This window comes from Hemibagrus wyckioides, linkage group LG04 (assembly GCF_019097595.1).
Source record: "Hemibagrus wyckioides isolate EC202008001 linkage group LG04, SWU_Hwy_1.0, whole genome shotgun sequence".
In the NCBI taxonomy this organism is placed as follows: Eukaryota; Metazoa; Chordata; class Actinopteri; order Siluriformes; family Bagridae; genus Hemibagrus; species Hemibagrus wyckioides.
This window is the reverse complement of record NC_080713.1, coordinates 14,671,731-14,696,774: the sequence shown is the minus strand read 5'-3', so window position 1 is coordinate 14,696,774 and position 25,044 is coordinate 14,671,731. Positions and strand designations below refer to the sequence as shown.

Here is a 25,044-nt window from a genome sequence, read left to right as displayed (position 1 = left end):
CACATGATACCAAAGGTGGAAAAAAGTAGCTGTTTTGCAAATCACAAGAAAGTCTCAAGTCTTGCCATTCAAGTCCTAAGTTGGGTCCCATGTCAAGACAGGCAAGTCACAAGTCTGTAAATTTCAGTTTAGTGTTGTGAACATGTCTTAATGTGCTCTTCAACAAGGCCAAAGTAATAATCGCAGTAGTAAATGTGCACAAATCATGCAGGTCTTTTAAACTTGCTGTTCATCACTTTCTAGACAAACTTTACAACTCAAAGGGTATTTCAAACATGCATAGCTTTAAAAACAAATGTCACTTTAACTTTGCATGATGAATTGTAGACTATTCTCAGTAAGTGTATGCTTGTATCTATGTAGTTAAAATTGGATTTGCTGTAATATTTGTACTGTTCAATTTCAAATGCTGAACAAAAGTTTTAAGTTGTTGCTAAATGTTTCTGATGATGTTTCCAACAACTGAATCTTTGTAAAGAAAGGCTATTATATTTGGTAATGAATCTACCACAAAGTTATTATGTTAGAGAGTGACATGTATATCAGCTTTGTTCATGAAGATGCTGGTTTGTTTGCGAAAACATTGTTAATTCACTGCACACTGTTAAATGTACACTTTTTTAAAAAAATCTTTTACTCAGATAAAAAAAAGTGACAATGTATCAACTTTTTCCAAATCAAGTTGAGTCCAAGTCACTGAAGTCAAGTCACAAGTCTCCTGATTCTGTTGAGCCTAAAAACAACAAATGGGTAACTCATGTTGAAATTGAGTTCAAGTTGCTTAGTATGCGTTATGTACAGGGGTTAGAGAATGAAACTGAAACTCTCTATAGTGTTTTAAGGTTAAACGGCCATATATGTGTGGCTTGGTGGCCAGTCTTCACTGATTTCATAATTCCCATAAGTAAGATTAGAGTGAGAGGGTTGAATTAGCAGAACAATTGCACAGTTAAACATATAATATTGCACTCCACACAATATAATAGGAGAAATCAGAGTTCAAAAGTGGACAAATTATTGGTGCGTGTTTCACTCAACGGATCTGTGACCAGGACAGCAAGTCTTTGTAAAAGCCACAGTATCCAGAGAAATGCCATCATGCCACCACAAAGGATAAGCCACATCCAGCACGAATAACTGTCGACACAAAGAGGTAGCTGTCTGAAAGGGATGTCTGGATACTAAACTGGAAACCTAGAACCACACCTGCCTAACTCACTGCAGAATTATATGCGCACCTTGACTGTCCTTTTTCCACCAAAACTGTTTGTTGGGAGCTCCACAGGGTCTAAATTTATGATTGGGCTGGTATAGCCAAACCTTTGGTCATTGGTGCCTATGCCAAATGTTGGTTTCAGTGGTGACAGCAACGTAAATTTCGGGCTGTGTACAAGGTGAAACATGTATATTCCACTTTCACTGTCTTTCCCACATCCAGGAGAGTTGCGATGTGTAGAAGCCAGAATAGAGCTTACCACCCAGACTGTTGCCTACCCAGAGTGAATCACGACATCATGACCAAACCATTTTGAAGGACCATATGCACCCAATGGTTCAACTATTGCACCCATACATACAACAAGGCTGATGAGAGAGTGGTTTAATGAACATCAAATTGATGTTGAACATCTCCCATGGCCTGCACAGTCACCAGATTTGAATACTATTCAGCCACTTTGGGGTTGAGTCAGGAAACATTTTTTTTCCTCCAGCAGCACTTATTTTATATTTCAATAGTATTGAGACACTTTTGGGTGTTTTGGAGGATTGAGACAGGAAACATTTTTGCTTCACCAGTATGGTTGCAAAATTCTGGGAATTTTCAAGGCTGGAAACCTTCTATGGGAATTAATGGGAACAAACTAGGAATTTGCAAAATTGCAGGTTAGCCGATAACAGGGAACTTAAATGTAGTTGAAAATATCTTGCAGCATAATCGTATACCATATTAATCGTATAACCATATTTAATGCAATTTCAGTTGAATTTCTGCCCTGTATACTTCTCAATCACATGCACACAGCACTGCAGGGCTATTGAGGCCATACCACCACATGCACTGATAATTTCTTGAAACCTGCACACAAAATAATTTTAAAAATTCTTGGCGAGTAGTCATGTAAATTACATAAATATTACATAAATTTATATTGAAAACTTTCTTGTGCTGTGTGTAAGCTATTGTGCAACAAAAAATTTCCATTGTAAAAACAAATACACTGACTGAGCAAACATTTAGGTGAGATAATTAAAAAAAAAAAAAAAAAAAAAAAACACTCAAGAGACATAAAGCAGCCAGCCACTCAACCCTTAGTATCAAAACATCTTAGTTCACCAAAGCACTCTGCCCATGAACCATCCAGATCTGCTCCATTATTTAAGAAAAAGTATTCACAAAGGGATTAAACAAACAAAAACTAATAACAGAATAGATGTAAACACTAAGACTTTTGTAAGAGAAAGCTCTTTGCCCTGCTGTAGCGTACACTATTTGAGGTACCAACAAATACCAAGCACTTTTTGAGCAAAGTAGGCATGGCAGATCATAAAAAAAAAAATGTTCTCTCAGGTATTGAGGTATGAGATTTTAGTGGTATATAGGTCAGTACCAATATTTTATAAATGTGAAATTTGATTGGAAGTCAGTGCAGTATGGATAAGAGAGAGCTGTTGGTTCTTTTGGTTCTAGATAGGACTCTAGCTACTTCTGGACTAACTACCGCTTGTTTCTTGCACCTACTGAAACATCCAGACAGTAAGACATTACAATAATCCAGCCTAGAAGTAAAAAAAGTATTGAACTACAGCATATAGTGACATGTTTTTGTGCATCACATAGTGACATTATATTTCTTAGCAATATTTCTACCCTGAAAGAATTCTATTCTAGTAATATTATCCACATGCTTCAAATGAAGACAGATTTATCACCTTTATTAAGCATAAACTCTGTGTCATCAGCATAGCAATGGAAGCATTGGCAGCCAGTCAATATGGGCGTTGGGGCACCGCCCCCTCAAAGTTAGCCAGAGAAGAATGCTACTTTAACACGTTAAAAATAATTATATATTTTAATAATGAAATAAAATCATTTAGTCATACTATTTCTGTTAGTCATATTATCATTTACTTAAAATAAAAAAATCAAAACTATATTTCGCTCGTTTGTGTGCACGGGGCACCGGACTCTGATTGGGTTGTTTCAAATTTTACTCCAACTTTTGTTGTCAGCAAATCAATATTGTTTTTATATTATTTGGCCTCATGTGATTGGACCATTCTCAACAAGTCTCATTACTGCTCAGCAGATTGTTAGTTAATGGGCAGGTACTGATTCATGTAGAAGCAATCAAAATATCTTCAGATGAAAGAAAATTCGGTTATATTTTTACAAAAATACCCTTTCACAAGGCGTTCAGATGAAGAAAAGAATCGAGCTTGGACCAGATCGACCCAATTTGCAAATTCATCAGCAGTTTTTTTTAATTACCTTCATTACTTCATTACTGAGAATAAACCTACATTGAACTCAAATTCACTGATTCATAGTAAATTTATTGAATGCTTTAACTGTTAACTTTTTCAATATTTTATCCTAGCAGTAATAATACATAATCACCTGATGAATGGTTATTTACAGTCCTGCATTACTAACAGTTTGATTTTAAGTTTGTTTAAAACCCCACAGGGTTGGCGATCAAATAGTCAGGTTTTAAATTCATAATCTAAATTTCTTACCTGTTTTGTTTGCTCTTTAAGATTAGTGCAACCAAGCTGAGCTGAGAACACATCAGAAAACTCCACCTCTGTGATTTGAAACAGGGGTAAGTGGTCTTGATAAGGGACCATGGTATATTGAGCTGCTGTTTTTAGATTTACCTCTAGTCCTAGCTGCTCCGTTCCAGAACTACTTTTGCAAAACCACTTTTGCAATCAACCAAATTGATGTGGTAAACCTGTCGTACCTTGTCTCTAACTTGGCACTTTACCTCATAGTCAACATCACAAACTCACCACATGACCTCAGAGGGACTTTTCTATTTCGTGAATAATTTAGAGCTCATCATGTATTTCAAAATGACAACTTTTTGATATGCATGCTTTTGTGAGTACACTTTTGCTGATAGAAGGTCCCTCCTCATAGTTTTCCCTTATAATGTCTAAAATGCTGCAAGGCTTGCACCCGTATAATAACTTGATGGAGAAAACCCTTGCTTGAGCGACCTCTCATACTGCAGGGGGGTTAACAAGCTGGGGCTCAAGCCACATATCCCAATTCTGAGCATCATTAGGAATGAACTTAAGAATTGTTTTTAAGCGTTTGATTATGCCATTTGACCAGTGTGTCCATTTGTTGATGGTAAACACTGCTGCAAATAGATGTAATCCCCAATAATTTGTACAGTTCTTGTAGTGTCCGTGAGGTAAATGATTACTTTGTCAAAAGCATGCCTCAGGGTTTCGGGCCTGAGTGCTCTTACATTACTCAGTATAACCTATGCTTAAAAATAAAAAAATAGAGGTGGGAGAACACAAAATTAGGCTGAAATTTCTAAACAACAGTTACTCTCACTTCATCAAAAGCCTGTCTCAGGGTTCTGCTTTCTGTCAAAAAAAAAAGGTTCTATGATGCCCTTGATTGCCTAATACTATTGTAGGTTAAATATTTCTCTTTCCCCAGGAAATGGACATTGATGAGATCTTGAGGCTTGCTGAAACCAGGGAAAGTGATCAAGGTTCCAGTGCCACAGATGAGCTCCTGTCCCAATTTAAGGTATATTACCATATTTGTGGGTCTTGACCAATTAAAGTATTTTAAAAGTAAAAAAAAATTGTTTGCTCTGGTAGGTGGCTAACTTCACTATGGATGAGAGCACACCGGAGCTGGAAGAGAAGCCCATGCGGAACTGGGATGAGATCATTCCAGAAGATCAAAGGCGGCGAGTGGAGGAGGAGGAGAAACAGAAGGAGATGGAGGACATTTACATGTTGCCCCGGAGCAGAAGCTCAAATAAAAGAGTAAGTTCTTAAGTGTTTTTTTTTTTTTTTATTTATTTATTTATTTATTTATTTATTTATTTATTTATTAATTATCTTACTTATAAACAGTTTTTAACTAGGTTTTAAAAGTTTGTCACGACAAACTTTGATATTGGCTTGACGAAGCAAATAAACATCACGTGACATCACTTGGACACACGTCACGCAGTTCTCCACAATGTGCTGAGCGTTTCAATACGTCACGTGTATGTTGCGGTAGTTTTGCGATTTCGCAAATTGTGGGGTGTGGCATGCACGTGACGTCACATGACATCATCAGAACACACATCACGAAGTTCCCCTCATTGTGCTGAGTGTTTAAATATGTCAGATGTCTATATTGCAACAACTCTTGATTTGATTTAATATTGAATGAATAGATAGATAGCTCTGCGCACACTGCGTCTGTAAGGTTTTTTCAGAATTCTAAATTCCGTCAAGACAAGTCTATGGGAATTTTTGGAATTTCTATCTTCCTGTGCGGGAAACCAAAATTCTGATCGGTTCTAAAATTTACGGCTTCATCCGGCCCAAGATTCTGAAGGAGCTGGCCGAATTTGGTGTCGATAGCTCGAAAGCTCTAGGAGTTATAATTAACAAATAATTGTCTAAGAATAATAATAACTAGATTTTTTAAGTTTGTCGTGACAAAGCAAAGCAAGTGGACATCATGTGACATCACTTGAACACACGTCACACAGATCTCCACAATGTGCTGAGCTTTTTAATGTCACATACGTATGTTGCGCAAGTTTTCCAAGTTTGCTAATTTTGGGGTGTGGCACGCACGTGATGTCACGTGACATCATCAACACACGTCACGAAGTTCCCCTCACTCTGCTGAGTGTTTGGACATGTCATATGTATGTTGTGGTAGTTTTGCAATTTCGCTAATTTTGGGAGTTACTGTGCACGTGACATCATCAGAACATATGTGACGAGGTTTCAAGATTCAAGAAGCTTTATTGTCATTTCAACCACATATAGCTGACGCAGTACATAGTGAAATGAAACCTGGTGCTACATAAACATACAACAACAAAGAGTTCAACACAAAAAAAACACCACCACAGAGCTAGGACAGAAGTTTGTCTTAGCCACATAAAGTGCACAGTGTGCAGCTAGGTGCAAACAGAGCATAGACAAGACAGTGCAAAAGACAACACAAAAAGAACACAGGACACTTAGCGCTGAAAAAGAAAGAAAAGAACATGTGTAATGGAATGTAAGTGAAATAAAATAATATAAAGTGAAATGATGTAAAAAAATATTGTGCAAAAATACAACAGCAGCGGTTGAGGTAGTGTAAATAGAAATAAACATAAATATAACTATAGCAGCGGATGACAGGTAGAGGTAGTACAATAAGTAATGAACAATATAAATTGTGTGTGTGTGTGCGTCCACACAGTCAAGAGAGAGAGTGTGTGTGTATATGTGTGTGAGAGAGACAGAGAGTTGTATACAGTTCAGTCCTGAGTGAGAGTGTGTGTGTGTGTGAGAGAGAGAGAGTGTAGAACAGTTCAGTCTTGGTTGTTGAGGAGCCTGATGGCTTGAGGAAAGAAACTGTTACACAGTCTGGTTGTGAGGGCCCGAATGCTCCGGTACCTCTTTCCAGATGGCAGGAGGGTGAAGAGTGTGTGTGAGGGGTGTGTGGGGTCAGCCACAATGCTGTTAGCTTTGCGGATGCAGCGTGCGGTGTAAATGTCTGTGATAGAGGGGAGAGAGACTCCAATGATCTTTTCAGCTGTCCTCACTATCCGCTGAAGGGTCTTGCGATCCGAGACAGTGCAGTTCCCAAACCAGGCAGTGATGCAGCTGGAAAAAGGCCACTTTGGGCTTCCGTATCGGGAATTCCGATTCGACCAGGCCCAACAAATGTGCCAAGTTTGGTTCATGTCGCTCTTACGGTTTAGGCCGCATTAATTTTAGAAATTAATTTGCTAAAAAGAATAATAATAACTAGATTTTTAAAGTTCATCGTGACAAACTTTGATGTTGGCTTGACAAAGCAAGTAGTCGTAATGTCCAATGCTTTTTGGAGATGGGTGGAGAGATTGGATGGCAATATATTTGGTGTAGAGCAGACAGATAGGGTCCCGATTGGTCTGGAGGCGAGTGGATCAATAGGGTGCCAATACTTTTGGAGGTGGGTGGATATGTGTCCAGAACACACGAAGGTCCCCTCAATGTGCTGAGCGTTTTGATACGTCACGTGTATGTTGGAGTAATTTTGCAATTCTGAGTATTTTGGGGGCGTGGTACGCCCATGACGTTGCCTGACGTCACCCAACACACGTGATTAAGTTCCCCTCATTATTCTGAATGTTTTGATATGTCATGTGTATGTTGGGGTAGATATGTGATTTTGGGAATTTTGGGGCGGGGCTATACCGGAATTCCAAAATTCCGATCGGATCCAAATTTACAGCTTCATCCCACTCAAGATTCTGAAGGAGCTGGCCAAGTTTGGTGTTGATATCTCAAAAGCCCACATGTGTCTCCAGCATGGGAGGCGGGCGCATTAACAAAGTGCCACAAGCGATGAACGTTACAAATATAAAAGCTATACATACTTAAACTATTGCAAGAAATCTTTAAATAATAAATACAATCTAACGTCACAGTTAAAATATGAAGTCTAAACGAATTAGCGAGTGCGCTGTGCATTTAAGCACAAGTCCGTATGAAACCCAGGAAGTGAAGCATAGCTAAAGTTTAATGTAGTATGTGTAAGTAGTATTTACCAACACTGCTTTGCCTGCACCACCGCTAGCCTCCGTTACATATATAAAAGTTATACATGCTTAAACAATTGCAAAACATTCTCAAATAATAAACACAAACTAAAGTTACAGTTAAAATATGAAGTCTAAACGAACCAGCGTGCTCGCTCTGCTTAAATGTCCGGGAAGCCCAGGAAGTGAAGCATAGCTAAAGTTAGCTATGTATGATAGCATGTAGCTGTTGTACAGTTAGAATTCAAGCTGTAGGACCTTTGCTTTATACAACTTGCTGCACGGCACCTAGCACAAGCCTCCGTTACATATATAAAAGCCACATGTGCTTAACCTATTGCAAAAAATTCTGGAATAATAAACACAAATGAAAGTTACAGTTAAAATATCAAGTCTAAACGAACCAGCGTGCGCGCTCTGCTTAAATATCAGTTTAAAGACGATACGACTTAAAAACAAAAAAAAATAAACCTCTTCACTCACTCTAGCTGACGTCTCACACACACACACACACACACACACACAGAGCAGCGGTCTGAAGTCCAAATACAAATCCATATAAAAAAAACTATAATACTTATCAGCATGAAAAGTAATAGCACACCTAAGCAGCATTTTAGCGTTGGAACCATGTTTCTAGCTATTACTGTTTAGGACTAGTAATGTTTTACATGCTTGTTTACGACATGTACTTGTTTACGGCACCTACTGAAAATCCCCGAGAAAGACTGAACTGTACGGAAACCAGGAAGTGAAGTCCATGAAAAATGTATGTACAAATTAATATAAAATAAACTACAATACTTATCAGCATGAAAAGTAATAGCACACATAAGCATAACATGATGAACATTTTAGCGTTGGAACCATGTTTTTAGTTATTACCGTTTAGGACTAATAATGTTTTACATGCTTGTTTACGGCAGCTCCCGAAAATCTCCGAGAAAAACCGAACTGTGCGCGCTCTCCTTAAATGCCCGTGCGGAAACCAGGAAGTGAAGTCCGTAACGAACGCATTTAAAATTAATATAAAATAAACTACAGTACTTATCAACATGAAAAGTAATAGCACACTTAAGTATAACATGATGAACATTTTAGCTTTGGAACCATAAGTTTAATGAAGCCCAGCAGTTTTACGATCAGCATATTGCTACATGTGAATGTTATGGTATGCTGGTTTTATGGCATGTTGAGACATGGTGACTACTAACTAGGTGTAAACATTACTTAAAAACCTAGTTTGCAATAATGTAAGGGCATTTTTGTTTTAGGGCTGTTTATTTGCTGTTCTGTATGTTGACAATTGCAATGCACTATTATCATCTTTATCATTATTACAGTTTCATAATCCATCATGTATTCATCCTCTGTCATAGCTGAAGTGCTTTGAGCAATATGTCTGCTATATTATGTAATACACTTCATGTGCTTGTCAGCAGAACTATTCAGTAGTATCAATGATGAATAACCTTAACATTTATTGGTGTATATAAATGATGCTCTGCCTGTATATAATTGTTCACTGATGTAGTACTAAATCTGTCAATGGTATTTCGTATCTAATGCTTTGCTTTATTTCAAGATTCAAGATTCAAGAAGCTTTTATTGTCATTTCAACCACATATAGCTGGCGCAGTACATAGTGAAATGAAACAACGTTTCTCCAGGACCTGGTGCTACATAAACATACAACAAGAAGTTCAACACAAAACAACAAACACCACCATAGAGCTAGGACAGAAGTTTGTCTTAGCCACGTAAAGTGCACAGTGTGCAGCTAGGTGCAAACAGAGCATAGACAAGACAGTGCAAAAAGACAATAAATACAATAAAGACAACACAAAAGAACACAGGACACTTAGCGCAGAAAAGAAATAAAAGAATGTGTACTGGAATGTAAGTGAAATAAAATAAAGTGAAATGATGTAAAAAAAAAAAAAAAAAAGGGGGATTGTGCAAAAATATTGTGCAAAAATATTGTGCAAAAATACACAGCAGCGGTTGAGGTAGTGTAAATAGAATAAACATAAATATAACTATAGCAGCGGATGACAGGTAGAGGTAGTGCAGTAAGTAATGAACAGTATAAATTGTGTGTGTGTGTGTGTGCGTCCACACAGTCAAGAGTGTGTGTATCTGTGTGTGAGAGAGACAGAGAGTTAATATACAGTTCAGTCCTGAGTGAGAGTGTGTGTGTGTGTGTGAGTGAGTGTGAGAGAGTGTAGAACAGTTCAGTCCTGAGTGAGTGTGTGTGAGAGTGTAGAACAGTCCAGTCCTGGGTGTTGAGAAGCCTGATGGCTTGAGGAAAGGAATTGTTACACAGTCTGGTTGTGAGGGCCCGAATTCTTCGGTACCTCTTTCCAGATGGCAGGAGGGTGAAGAGTGTGTGTGAGGGGTGTGTGGGGTCAGCCACAATGCTGTTGGCTTTGCGGATGCAGCGTGCGGTCTAAATGTCTGTGATAGAGGGGAGAGAGACTCCGATGATCTTCTCAGCTGTCCTCACTATCCGCTGAAGGGTCTTGTGACTCGAGATGGTGCAGTTCCCAATCCAGGCAGTGATGTAGCTGCTCAGGACGCTCTCGATGGTCCCTCTGTAGAACACAGTCAGGATGGGGGAAGGTAAATGGGCTTTCCTCAGCCTCCTCAGGAAGTAGAGGCGCTGCTGGGCTTTCTTGGTGATGGAGCTGGTGTTGAGTGACCAGGTGAAGTTCTCCGCCAGATGGACACCAAGGAATTTTATGCTCTTGACGATCTCCACAGAGGAGCCATCGATGGACAGCGGAGAATGGTCACACTGTGCTCTCCTGAAGTCAACAACCACCTCTTTGGTCTTGTCAACGTTCAGGGAGAGGTTGTTGGCTCTGCACCAGGCTGTTAGATGTTGCACCTCCTCTCTGTATGCTGACTCGTCGTTCTTGCTGATGAGACCCACCACGGTTGTGTCATCAGCGAACTTGACGATGTGGTTGGAGCTGTGCATTGCTGCACAGTCGTGAGTCAGCAGAGTGAACAGCAATGGACTGAGCACACAGCCCTGAGGCGCTCCCGTGCTCAGTGTGGTGGTGCTGGAGATACTGCTCCCGATCCGGACTGACTGAGGTCTCCCAGTCAGGAAATCCAGGATCCAGTTGCAGAGAGAGGTGTTCAGGCACAGGAGACTCAGCTTCTTAATCAGCTGCTGAGGGATGATTGTGTTGAATGCTGAACTGAAATCTATGAACAGCATTCGAACATAGGAGTCTTTGCAGTCCAGGTGTGTTGGACCAGGTGTGGGCCAGATGGAGGGTTGTGGTGATGGCGTCTTCCGTGGAACGGTTAGGACGATACGCAAACTGCAAGGGGTCCAGCGAGGGTGGTAGCTGTGACTTGATGTGCCTCATGACGAGCCTCTCGAAGCATTTCATCATGATTGGTGTGAGTGCAACGGGACGGTAGTCATTGAGGCAGGAAACCGTGGACTTCTTTGGCACAGGGACGATGGTCGTTGTCTTGAGGTACGTAGGGATGATGGAGCTGCTCAGTGAGATGTTGAAGATGTCAGTGAAGACAGAGCACTGGGTCATTAGGAGGAAGGATGGTCTTCCTCACTGTTGTGTTGTTCTGTGCCTCAAACCGAGCGTAGAAGTCGTTCAGCGCATCTGGAAGGGAGGCATCACTCTCACAGGAAGGTGAAGTTGTCCTGTAGTTGGTGATCGCCTGAATGCCCTGCCACATGCGCCGGGAGTCTCTGCTGTTCTGGAAGTGGCCGTGGATTCTCTGGGCGTGTGCACGCTTCGCCTCTCTGATGGCTCGGGACAGTTTGGCCCTTGCTGTTTTTGAGGCCGCCCTGTCCCCTGATCTGAAGGCAGAGTCTCTCGACTTCAGGAGAGCACGCACTTTCGCAGTCATCCACGGCTTCTGGTTGGAGCGTGTTGCGATGGTCTTGGAGACAGTCACGTCATCGATGCATTTCCCGATGTAGCCGGTCACTGATGCCGTGTACTCCACCAAGTCAATAGAGTCGCCGTTGGTTGCAGCCTCCCTAAACATATCCCAGTCAGTGCACTCAAAACAGTCCTGAAGAGCAGAGATGGCTCCTGCTGGCCAGGTTTTAACCTGTTTCAGAACCGGTTTAGTGCGTCTGACGAGTGGTCTGTATGCTGGAATCAACATAACAGAGATGTGGTCTGAGTAGCCGAGGTGGGGGCGGGGCGCGGCGCCGCACGATACGCGCCGGGAATGTTTGAATAAACAACATCCAGCGTGTTCGCCCCTCTCGTAGCAAAGTCCACATACTGATGGAATTTAGGGAGCACTGTTCTGAGATTTGCTGATGATTGAAATCTCCGGCGATGATAAACAGTCCGTCGGGGTGAGCATTCTGCAGCTCGCTAATAGCTCCGTACAGCTCACACAGAGCCTCCTTAGTATTAGCGCTGGGTGGAATGTACACTCCGATAATGAGAGTAGTGGTGAATTCCCGGGGTAAATAAAAAGGTCTGCATCTAACAGCCACAAACTCCACTACCGATGAGCAGTAGTTAGACACAAGCACAGAGTTTTTACACCATTCCGTGTTGATGTAAACACACACACCGCCACCGCGAGTCTTACCGCACAGAGCTGCATTCCTGTCGGCACGAAACACGGTTAGCCCATTTGTAACATTTACCTCAGGTTTCTGTAAGGATATTGGCTTTGGTCACTGGGAGTTGAGTGACGGTTGGGAGCTACGGTTTGTCGTTGTTCAACAGACACATCTAGAACGTAGTATAGTTTTTGTTGTTTGAATTTTGTAGATTATCATGTGCCTGGGCAATTTCTTTTTTCAAAAAAACTTAAATCTGACTTCCAGTAATGGAATATCAATTTATCTATTTTTTATCATTTTCCATCAAGAGTAATTGGAAAATGTCATTCAATACCCAGGAACAAAAATCATGTTACATAGTGTAATAGACAGAGGAAGAATACTAAACCACTGGGAAATTTTTTATAGATTTTGAAACCCTTTAAAGATTTACTTTGCAAACAATATTCTCCTGTGTCTTTGAAGTAAATAGAACCCACAACTCCTCATTTTTACTGTCTTATTTGTTTATTTAAGGGTATTATTTTGGGATGGGAATTTCAGGGTTACTGGGTAGAACAAAAGAAAAAAGTAACATCTTTGAAAGTGTTTGTTCCACTGAATAATTTCTATGTATACTGCTTTAATAAAAAGAAATAAAAGTAAAATAAAATAAGAACATGATACATTGCAAGCTTGCTGTGTATGGGGACTGTGTTGAGTGGTCGGAGTGTCTGCTGCTGCAAGAGGCAATGTGATGCTCTGTGCAATGTTCCGATGATGAACCGTAGGTCCTGCCATTTATGTGGATGTTACTTTGACAGATACCACCTAAATGTTGTTGCAGACCCCTTCAATGACAACTGTATTCCCTAACAGTGGGATAATAATTGTTTGGCAGGATTATGCCTGCCACACTGCAAAAAGCATCTGTATCTGTGGGGTGTGCTGGACAAACAAGTATGATCCATGGAGGCTTCACTTCACAATTTACAGGAAATAAAGGATCCAGGTCTGGCATGTCTTTTTGCTAGATACCACAGCAAACCTTTAGAGGTCTTATGGAGTCCATGCCTCAATAATCAGAGCTGTTTTGGTGGCACTAAGGGCGTCTACAGAGTATTAGGCAGGTATTGTGGCTGATTGGTGCATGTGTAGTTTTTTTTCATGTGTTTTTCCATATGATCTGACAAAACACTTTGGTGTTTACACAGCATTTCTTGTTCTTCCTACCTGCTTTTCACTATTAAAAAGGATTTTTTTAAATACACATATTTCCTAAAATAGGATTATGACCCATTTTTACATTTGCATATGTACAAAATTAAATATATTTTCTAATTGGTATAAACAAGCTTCCACTTGGACTGTGTTCTGCTCAGGCACAGGCAAATGACAGTGACAGTGATGTTGGCTCAAAGCTCAAATTGAAGAGCCACTCATCAGGTTCAGAGAGTGAGACAGATGACAGTGAGGACGATAAGAAACCCAAGCGGCGAGGCCGACCGCGTGCACGTAAAAACAATGTGGAAGGCTTCACAGATGCTGAGATTCGGAGGTAACATTCAGTTGCATTTGATCACTAAAGCACTGGGCATTTTAAACTGTCATTTAGTTCTAACGAAACTGATATTCAGCTTTATTTCAACAGGTTCATAAAAGCTTATAAGAAATTTGGCGCTCCACTTGAAAGGTATGGCTATTAGTGTTGCTAGTACTGTATTAAATGTTGCAAATATGAAATTGAAGCAAAATACATAACTAATATTGTTTGCCAAATGATAAATATTACATACTTATATTTTAATGCTTAATTATAAGTTTGTGGTTCTTATTGTTTTGTTTCCAGGTTGGAGGCTATTGCACGTGACTCTGAACTGGTAGACAAATCCATAGCAGATTTAAAGAGACTAGGAGAGCTGGTGCATACCACTTGCATAGCTGCTGTACAGGAGCATGAAGAACAAATGAAGGAGAACCCCACTGAAGGTGTGTGATTGTGCACATTGATTCATTTGTTTATTTTCTACCTAGGAATTAATGGATAAAAAAACACACTCAATATATATGGTATAATAAATATGTAGTGTAAAATGCAAGTATGACAAATAATATAAATTAGGGAAAAATATATAAATAAAACACATTATAAATATGTAATATCAATAAAATGTATTACAAACAGAAGGGCATGCTACGGGTTAACCTGAATTATCGAAAAGTAAAGTGTGTTAATTTTTAACTTTGTATAAATGGCATCCCAGATTAAATAGCATACTGAGAATAGTGGTTAGCAAATATTGAAAAATAAAAAATAATTTATGGTGTTTTTTTTTTGGGGGGGGGGGCTGTTCACTATGTAGCTAAAGGGCCTGGAAAAAGGCGTGGCATTAACATCAAGATCTCTGGGGTTCAGGTAAATGCTAAATCCATCATTCAGCATGAGGAAGATTTTGAGCCTCTGCACAAGTCCATGCCTTCTAATCCTGTTGAGAGGAGCAAGTAAGTTAAATATAAGTTCCTTTTTAACTTACTAAACCATTTCCTGCTTTATTCTATTGAGGAATCTAAGTATAAAATGTATTTATTTAAGTTTAACTTTAAGTTTAACTTTAACACATTGCAGCAATAATTAACTGATTCCTTTCTGTGTACTAGATTTCATCTGAGCTGTCGTGTGAAGATGCCACACTTTGATGTAGAATGGGATGTGCAGGATGACATGCATCTGCTGTTGGGCATCTATGAGCATGGCTATGGCAACTGGGACCAGATCAAGACTGATCCTGAGCTAAAACTCTTGGACAAGGTGCACACAGTCTGGTTATTACTCATGTAGAAACAGTCAAGTTATGGTTAGCTAACCTGCCCTAATCTGCCTGCCTAGATATTAATAAGAATACAGGATAATTATTTTGCAGCCTTAAGGCATGCTCTGCCAATATTACATCACACCAGCACTAACTGCCGTTTTGTGTAGATTCTTCCAGACAACCCTGACAAAAAGCCACAGGCAAAGCAGCTGCAAATGAGAGCTGATTACTTGTTGAAGATCCTGAAGAAGGAACAGGAAAGTAAAGATGCATCCAAAGCAGAAGAAGAGGTGAGTGTAATTTGGGCTTTGAACAGTATTTGTGGCTTTATCTTTTAGGTGGCATGGAAAAGGGAATCTAAGAGGCAGCAGAGAAAGTAATTTTGTTACTCTGCTCTAAAGTCTAATAGCAGGTTATTACTAGGCCAAGAAATGGAATTTCCAACTAATTTGAGGTGCTTGTGTTCAACATTACATCTGTTTGTGAGATTAAACCAGCCACTCAGGGCTTTAAGGATTTGCAGGGTTTTTTTTTTTTTTTATTCAAATCTTGTCACATACACTGTATGACATGTAGTGAAATGCTTTTGAATGTCTGGGTCACAAAAATAAATTTAGAAATATATATATATATATATATATATACACACTATATTGCCAAAAGTATTCGCTCACCTACCTTGACTCGCATATGAACTTAAGCGACATCCCATTCCTAATCCATAGGGTTCAATATGACGTCGGTCCACCCTTTGCAGCTATAACACCTTCAACTCTTCTGGGAAGGCTGTCCACAAGGTTTAGGAGTGTGTTCATAGGAATTTTTGACCATTCTTCCAGAAGCGCATTTGTGAGGTCACACACTGATGTTGGACGAGAAGGCCTGGCTCTCAGTCTCCGCTCTAATTCATCCCAAAGGTGTTCTATCGGGTTGAGGTCAGGACTCTGTGCAGGCCAGTCAAGTTCCTCCACACCAGACTCTGTCATCCATGTCTTTATGGACCTTGCTTTGTGCACTGGTGCACAGTCATGTTGGAAGAGGAAGGGGCCAGCTCCAAACTGTTCCCACAAAGTTGGGAGCATGGAATTGTCCAAAATGTCTTGGTATGCTGAAGCATTCAGAGTTCCTTTCACTGGAACTAAGGGGCCAAGCCCAGCTCCTGAAAAACAACCCCACACCATAATCCCCCCTCCACCAAACTTTACACTTGGCACAATGCAGTCAGACAAGTACCGTTCTCCTGGCAACCGCCAAACCCAGGCTCGTCCATCAGATTGCCAGATGGAGAAGCGCGATTCGTCACTCCAGAGAACGCGTCTCCACTGCTCTAGAGTCCAGTGGCGGCGTGCTTTACACCACTGCATCCGACGCTTTGCATTGCACTTGGTGATGTATGGCTTGGATGCAGCTGCTCGGCCATGGAAACCCATTCCATGAAGCTCTCTGCACACTGTTCTTGAGCTAATCTGAAGGCCACATGAAGTTTGGAGGTCTGTAGCGATTGACTCTGCAGAAAGTTGGCGACCTCTTCGCACTATGCGCCTCAGCATCCGCTGACCCCGCTCCGTCAGTTTACGTGGCCTACCACTTCGTGGCTGAGTTGCTGTCGTTCCCAAACACTTCCACGTTCTTATAATACAGCTGACAGTTGACTGTGGTATATTTAGGAGCAAGGAAATTTCACGACTGGATTTGTTGCACAGGTGGCATCCTATCACAGTTCCACGCTGGAATTCACTGAGCTCCTGAGAGCGACCCATTCTTTCACAAATGTTTGTAAAAACAGTCTGCATGCCTAGGTGCTTGATTTTATACACCTGTGGCCATGGAAGTGATTGGAACACCTGATTCTGATTATTTGGAATACTTTTGGCAATATAGTGTATATATATATAATATATATATATTAAGAATTGAATTTCAATAAAAAATTATACTCAAATGGATCTAACTATATATAGGTGGGAAAGGGAAGGAATTGTATTTTTAATTTAAAATATGAAAATGCTTATATATATACATTGTTGATAAAACAGTCTGACTATTGAACACAGCTGTTTGTAATTATAGTGCAAGACGGTATGCAATATTTATTGTGCAAAATACACCAATCAGGCATAACATTATGACCACTTGCCTAATGTTGTGTTGGTCCCCCTTTTGCTGCCAAAACAGCCCTGACCCATTGAGGCATGGACTCCACTAGATCCCTGAAGGTGTGCTGTGGTATCTGGCACAAAGATGGTATCAGCAGATCCTTTAAGTCCTGTAAGTTGCAAGGTGGGGCCTCCATGGATCTGACTTGTTTGCCCAGCACATCCCACAGATGCTCAATTGAGATCTGGGGAATTTGGAGGCCAAGTCAACACCTCAAACTTGTTGTTGTGCTCATCAAACCATTCCTTAAAAGAGGCAACATCCATCAGGAAATACTGTTTCCATGAAGGGGTGTACATGGTCTGCAACAATGCTTAGGTAGGTGGTACATGTCAAAGTAACATCCACATGGATGGCAGGACCCAAGGTTTTCCAGCAGAACATTGCCCAAACCATGACACTGCCTCCGCCGGCTTCTTCTCATAGTGCATCCTGGTGCCATGTGTTCCCCTGGTAAACAACACACATGCACCTGGCTATCCACTTGATGTAAAAGAAAATGTGATTCATCAGACCAGGCCACCTTCTTTCATTGCTTCGTGGTCCAGTTATGATGATCACATGCCCATTGTTGGCACTTTCGGTGGTGCACAGGGGTCAGCATGGGCACCATGACTAGTCTGCAGCTATGCAGCCCCATACATAACAAACTGCAATGCACTGTGTATTCTGTCTATCAGAACCAGCATTAACTTCTTCAGCAATTTGAGCAACAGTAGCTCTTTTGGATCAGACCACACAGGCCAGTCTTCACGCCCCATGTCCATCAATGAGCCCTGGTCACCCATGACCCTGTCGTTGGTTCACCACTGTTCCTTCCTTGGACCACTTTTGATAGATACTGACCACTGCAGACTGGGAACACCCCATAAGAGCTGGAGTTTTGGAGATGCTCTGATCCAGTCGTCTAGCCATCACAATTTGGCCCTTCATCAAACTCGCACAAATCCTTACGCTTTCAAACTGAAAGTTTATTTTTCAGCTTCCAGAATATTGCATAATATATAACATAAAAAAAATGCAGCATTGCATGCCAATATGCAGGTTCCATGCTACATTTAAAAAAAGTAATTCATGTACTACATGTAAAAACCCCAAAAAAAACATTTCTACACTACAGGTCTTTCTGGACCTGTCTGATCCATTCAGACACTCTACCCCTGGTTGGAGTCTTGTTGCTTGGTGGTGCTCACTGCTGCTGGGGATAGATTTTGAACTACCATTGCATCGGTCAGCTTTCGGCAGAATTAGTGCCAAGTCTTTAATAACTCAGAAACTACACTGACCTATTAGTTCCTCAAGAGCTCTTGGTTGCTGTTGTAGAAGGGACATTATCAACAGTTACATTATTTACTGTCCAGGGTCATACAAATGAAGATGGGTTTCCTTCTGAGCCTGGTTCCTCTCAAGGTTTCTTCCTTATATCATCTCAGGGAGTTTTTCCTTGCCACTGTCGGCTCAGGCTTGCTCATTATGGACAAATAGTAACTTAACTTTAAACTTTATAAATTTTTTATATGTTTCTGTATTTCTGTAAAGCTTGAAGACAATTTGAGACAATGTCCATTGTTAAAACCGCTATATAAATAAATCGAACTGAAACCGAAAACATAATGAAACATAGCTTACATTTCAAGGACCAAGTTCAGTTAGCGGGGGGGATCTGATTTGGACTTGGTGCATGATGGCTTCAATGTGAGCACTGTTGTTCACACCCTCACTGTATATATCCCAAAAAATTTTAAAGCAGCATTTGCTAGATGTTTGCTAGATAATTTTAAGTGAGTTTATACACAACAGTGTTAAAAAAAAAAAAAAAAAAAAACTAACACGCCCTGTTTCTTTTTAAAAGTTTCATCCACCGATGTGATTATTGTCATGAGCTATGTCTTAAATCCTCTTAAAACTCTTTATATATTCAAAGGTATTTACTAATCTAAAAAGATCTGGAAGACTGTCATGTAAAACAGTTAGTTTGTTAGGTTTTGATTAAAAATATTAGCTGTAATGTAATTTTAGTGTCATTTATTACTTATTTGTTACTTTATAAACTTAATTAACTTACTACTTATATTAATGGAAACATTTAGAAATTCTTCCTGAAGAATTACCAGGGTCATCATTTAGTTTGTGCAGTGCAGTATTGTTATGCTTATGTTTAGTCCCAGGTGAAGAAGAGAAAACCTAGAGTAAAGAAAGACAAGATCAGAAAAGATGAACTGGCCAGTGAAATCTCCTCTCCTCATCTTTCTGAACATACTTCAGAGGAAGGTGAAGTAAAGGTATGTTCCCCTTTGCAGGCAGCATATCAAACCAAAAGTGCAAACAAAACAGTGTGTAGTGCACAGTTTAGTGAGCAGTTGCTGTTAAGTTTGTCTACCAGTCTGTTAAACAAGAAAAGATTTGATTAAAAATTTGTTTGCATGTATTCCAGGATGATGGGGCTGAAAAGAAACCCACAAAGAAAAAACAGAAGAAGGACAACAAAGAGAACAAAGAGAAACAGGGCTCTATAAAGAAAGACAAGGAGGGGGAAAAGGACAAAAAACGGGCAAAGCTCAAGAAAGAAAAGGTTTTTTTTTAAATGTTGTTTTATAAGCTTTTGCAGAAGTTATCTTTACACATATTTTTTAAAAGTATTTTTCTTTAACATGTGGATTACTGTTTGCAGAGAGAAGGTTCTCTAGATTGAATAAAACCGATGTACCAAGCAGTGTTGATCTGTGTCTCTGTTCTGAAAACTTGTCTTTGGGGATTTCTTTTGCAGACTAAATCAGGAGGGAAAGGCAAGAAAGCTCAGGGCCCTGTGCACATTACAGCAGGCAGTGAGCCAGTTCCTATTGGAGAGGAGGATGATGAGCTGGACCAGGAAACCTTCAGTATTGTGAGTCCTTCCCTGTCTCTGTCTGTTTTTATACCTTTCTTTCACCAGTCCATGTGTTCTATTTAATTTTTCTCATTGACTTAAATCTGGTAAAGAACAATAGAACAAAAAATGGAAAAAAGCAGTACATTTAAGTGAATTAAGTGAGTAACCTGTGTGTTTAGTGTAAAGAGCGGATGAGGCCGGTGAAGAAGGCTCTTAAACAGCTGGATAAGCCTGATGAAGGCCTGTCAGTGCAGGAACAGCTGCAGCACACACGTGCCTGCCTGTTGAAGATTGGAGACCGAATCACAGAGTGCCTTAAAGCCTACAGCGACCCAGAGCATGTCAAAACCTGGCGCAGGTCTCACCAAAATTTACTTTTAAGTACATAGATTCTGAGTGATGCATAAAAATTGTTTATAAATTGTTACTTCATTACTCCATATCAATTATGTAAGCAAATTACTTATGATAGACTTATAATTATAATATTTCTTATGAATTATAAAGAATAATGTAAAAACAAACCCCAAACAGATTTATGGATAACAAAATAAATAATAATAATTTTTGTGCCAGCTAGTGATTCATATGACTTGCCGAACACCTTGTTTCATGAAAGATGTTATTCTGAATTTGCTCATTTCCATCTAGAAATCTCTGGATCTTCGTGTCCAAATTCACAGAGTTTGGAGCTAAAAAACTGCACAGGCTATACAAAATGGCTCAAAAGAAGCGCTCCCAAGAGGAGGTGGTAAGTCTGCTTTTATCCTGTGGGGCAAATATGCAACCATTTACTGTAATAATCAGTGTAGCAAGGCCTTAATGAATTTACAAATTATGAACTATTTAAAAAGTAACTTTATATTAGTTTTTTTTAATCCCCCTTACTTGTCCACTACTCGTATTCTTTGTGCTTCACGTTCAGAGAGAGCACAAGAAGAAAGATGACCCAGCCAAAAAGAAGCTGTTTCGTCCAGAACCTTCTGGATCGAGTCGGGACTCCACTGGCACACAACCTTCATCGAAACCACACCCTCCACAAAATCACCCAACAGGACCCCCTTCTCACTCACACCACCGTGAGCCCTACAACCAGCACAAGAGCCAGTTCCCTAAAGATTGTGAGAACTAATGAACACATGGGTTTTGGAGCAAAATTAAATATTCTATCTGATTAGATAGACAGAAACTAAACATTAGCTGAGTTTCTGTCTAAATAAATGACAGATAATAAAAAGCAAGAGTTTGCATTAGAGTTTTTGTGGATCTGCTCATGTATAGATGTTATAATCTACATCATTTGCCTGCATATCCTCCGAGTACTATGGTATGACTTATGTTTCTTTCACAGATCGGGGAGATTGGCAAAGGGAACGTAAATATACCTACCCAGGAAACAGTAACCAGCCATGGCAAGGTGACCGCCATTACCCTTATGACCAACATAGGTATAAGGAGCATCACTACAGCAACCGGCGGGCACACACAGACTTGTACCACAGCTGTGGCTTCCGGAACCCAGGCTCAGCCCGTAAACGGGTGTATGATCAGTACAGCAATGATCGAGACCACCGTGTTCATCGTGACTATTATGACAGGTAAGAAACATTTGTTATATACTCTTATAAAAAGAATTTATTAACAATTCCATTTTAAGCAACATTAAACATAGTGACTTTGCTAATTAGCATTATAAAATAAGCGAATTAAGCTAAGCTAAAATAAATAAAAAACTAGACGTAATATAAAATCATTATATACAAAAGGCTTACAAATTCAAAAAGAAAGACAGCATAAATCCTGTTAGTAAGGTGCATTTTGCATTATGCATTTATTGATTCATTCAACTAAAAGTATATTGATCTTTGGTCAGGTTGTTTGGCAGTTATTTGCCTTGTTTGCCTAGCATAAACCTAGTCTGTAATAAGATGCTGCCTTGTGTATAACTTTTAAGGTATTGTAATGTTTTAATCCCCAAACCCAATATCTCATTGTCAGGCATCCAGACCCAAAGAGAAGACGTTCAGATGACTACCGCTCTGCGAACTACCACCAGGGAGGTGGTGGAGGATCTTACAATCAGGACTTCCGGAGGATGCCTGATCACCGAGGTGTCCCGGGGCCTGATCACTACCGGCCGTTTCACCCAGACAAACCCCCTCCTCTGATGGACCCGCGCTCTCCTCAGGCACAGAAATCTCCGCTTGAGTCCCTCTCACCCCTGGACAGAACCACTGAACCCACCAAACCCAGCCCAGATCTTAACTGGAACAGAAAGACGTGATTCAGTCCATAATGCTTGTGGAAAATATAGGGAGGCACCAGGCTGAGGTGGGGACACCAGTCTCCTCCTACTTTTCTGAACTCATGATCCTATAGGTGGAGCTCAAACTTCTATGTTATTGAGCTTTCTGGGTCTTGTGGGGCTAAAATGAGTTAAAGGAATGAAGCCCTGTAGGTCCTGTGGACTACTAAATGAACAGTGAATTATGATGTGATTTGGAAGCTTGGAAGTGCCTCGCTCGTTTGTCTTTTCTTCAGCCATTAGCAGAAATGGGAGTATTCCCTGTATTCCTTGCTTTGTGCGGAGGTTTATTCCAAAAAAATATTATTATTATTTTATTTTATTTTTTTTTTTAAAGAAAAATTTATCTTCAAACACATCATTAGATGTTAATTAACATGAGTTGTTTTGATCCTGTATTATGTAGGAGAACTCCTTGTCCTATACATTTTAGTGTTTTGCTTTCAACACACCCGATTCAACTAATTTGCTAATTGTCAGTCCATTTTAAGTTGAAGGGCAGGGAAAAAACTAAAATGTACAGGGCAGGGTAGGGAATGTGTTGAAATAGTCTTATAATTTTTCTGCCCCAATTAAACCATCAGAACATTATGCTCAGAAAAACAACCCCACATCTCCACTAATGGCAAATTATATAGGTTATATTTTCTCTAATCAACCACAGTGACAGAAATCTCCAACAATACAGGCCTTGTTGTTAGAACACTAAATAACTAAACATAAAGCTGTTTTATACTATGGCTATGCGTATGCCTAATCATAGGTACTGTTTGATCTTTACATTGCACTAAAAGTATCATACTCTACAAATCTTCAGTAATAAACCATACGAATGTTGACATGATGTTAAGTGGAAGATGTCTGTATTTGAGCAAAAACTTGTGAATGAAGCAGGAAGCATTGAGCTTTTGTTTCACCAGTTGTAAAGCCAAAATTAGACTGGTGTGTTGGTAAAGTTCTTCTTTAAAGTTTTTTTATTTGTCTGTTTTGTTTGTTTGTTTTCCCTCCATCTGTGCCTTATTTTTGTGTCTAAATGCCAGGCTTTTAGTATGGTGCATTAAGAAGAATTATGGCATTATCCTGAATAGGGCATGTTGTGCACTACCTAGGGTGTAGAAGTCATATATTTTAATTACTCTTTGTAGTGCACATAACAAGAAAGAAAGGAGGCCTTTGGGATTTTGACAATTTTTAAACAAGATCTTTCAGTGGAACAATTCTGAGTATTGTTGGTGCCTGTTATGGACTGTGGAGACTTTAAGAGAAAGTGGGAAAACACTTTCTCGTGGAGGAACAGAGGCATGTGTGTTACAAGGAGTTGGAACTCATCTTTCTCTTTCCTCCAAGAGACTTTATTCTTTAAGGAGTACTAATTAAAGTAATTTATATTTGTGAAAACAGCCACTGTTCACATGAACTGCACTGTACATATTGTTTATACACCTGTATGTATTAAACTTTGCTACACCATGCAGTTTCATGTTGCTGTGCATTTTAATGATTTTAGTGTCTAATGACTCCTTATGCAGAATGCAGAGTGTAAATGTACGTGCATATTATGTAAGTATGTAATATTTAAATAATCAGAATAATTAATATAAAAGTAAAAAAAAAAAAAGACTGTAGTGACATTATATGACCAGAGGATGGCAGTATATGTTTACCGCTTGTGATAGCAAACAAATAACACCATATTTCCAATACTCCACAAGACACTTTGTTTTATTCAATACATAATTTAGTAAATGATATTCACTACACACAAACACGCAGGTGGACTGTGACCTATTTTAATTATACATACAAAAGTTTAATCTGTCTGGCTTCTCCCATTCAGAAATACATCTTAAATGTTTCTACCATTGTAATATTATCACATCTTGGCCTCATAATCAAGTTCAACCAAAAAAGAGCTAGAGAATGAACTCTTAATAAATTGTATTTGACATTAGCTAAAATTACATTTGTTCTTATGTGTGGAAAAATCTTTAAAGATCTACTAATTAGCGATTTGTGGTGTCTGTAGTATTCACATACACAATATAGCATATAGTATATCTTGAAAAGGAAACATTCACTAACTCCACTCAACCTCCAAATAATTGCAAGATTTAGAACAAACCGACTCTGAAATTAAACATTCAGACATAAGTAACTCACTATGGTACCTACCATAAGAGTAACCTTGAGCCTTTAATCATAAATAACCTTCACCCATCAAGTGATCTAGTGATAGTTTCACGTTTTAATCATGTAATAAATGAATGTCAGAAGTCTGTCGATGGCATCTGGAACAAACAATAAAAATGTGTCATATCAAAGATCACTTGCTGTTTTTGTGTATGTATTTGTAATGGGAAAAAAACCTGAACCTAGTGAATTTTTGCCTCGCTGCATTTAGAAAAGTCCATTCTATTTCAGCAGAAGTTTCCAGTCATATAAACAGCCAGCAGATTAGCGTTTTTTGTGTAAAATTAGATTGTTTGAGGAGATTACTGTCAAAAATATTTTTACTTTTTTGGCAAAACAAAAATCTCTGCTATAAACTCTCAGCTTTATAGTTGTGAATA

At 39.5% G+C, this 25,044-nt stretch overlaps 1 protein-coding gene across 5 annotated transcripts in view; it reads left to right on the top strand.

The window, feature by feature from the left end:
• Positions 1–24,797, top strand: part of chd2 (chromodomain helicase DNA binding protein 2) — an 84,333-nt gene extending 59,536 nt beyond the window's left edge. For 3 of the 5 annotated variants that reach the window (XM_058387111.1, XM_058387115.1, XM_058387114.1), the window contains 16 exons: positions 4,682–4,774; positions 4,849–5,019; positions 13,713–13,888; positions 13,982–14,023; positions 14,180–14,319; positions 14,694–14,832; positions 14,989–15,139; positions 15,311–15,433; positions 19,463–19,582; positions 19,735–19,872; positions 20,068–20,184; positions 20,349–20,527; positions 20,821–20,920; positions 21,095–21,290; positions 21,521–21,767; positions 22,168–24,797. In XM_058387111.1, coding sequence (XP_058243094.1) covers positions 4,682–4,774; positions 4,849–5,019; positions 13,713–13,888; positions 13,982–14,023; positions 14,180–14,319; positions 14,694–14,832; positions 14,989–15,139; positions 15,311–15,433; positions 19,463–19,582; positions 19,735–19,872; positions 20,068–20,184; positions 20,349–20,527; positions 20,821–20,920; positions 21,095–21,290; positions 21,521–21,767; positions 22,168–22,453 — 2,418 coding nt within the window. In that variant the 3' untranslated portion in view covers positions 22,454–24,797. The remainder of the gene's footprint in view (positions 1–4,681; positions 4,775–4,848; positions 5,020–13,712; positions 13,889–13,981; positions 14,024–14,179; positions 14,320–14,693; positions 14,833–14,988; positions 15,140–15,310; positions 15,434–19,462; positions 19,583–19,734; positions 19,873–20,067; positions 20,185–20,348; positions 20,528–20,820; positions 20,921–21,094; positions 21,291–21,520; positions 21,768–22,167) is intronic. The other 2 variants (XM_058387112.1, XM_058387116.1) reach the window with 2 other exon arrangements.
• Positions 24,798–25,044: the final 247 nt, after the last annotated feature.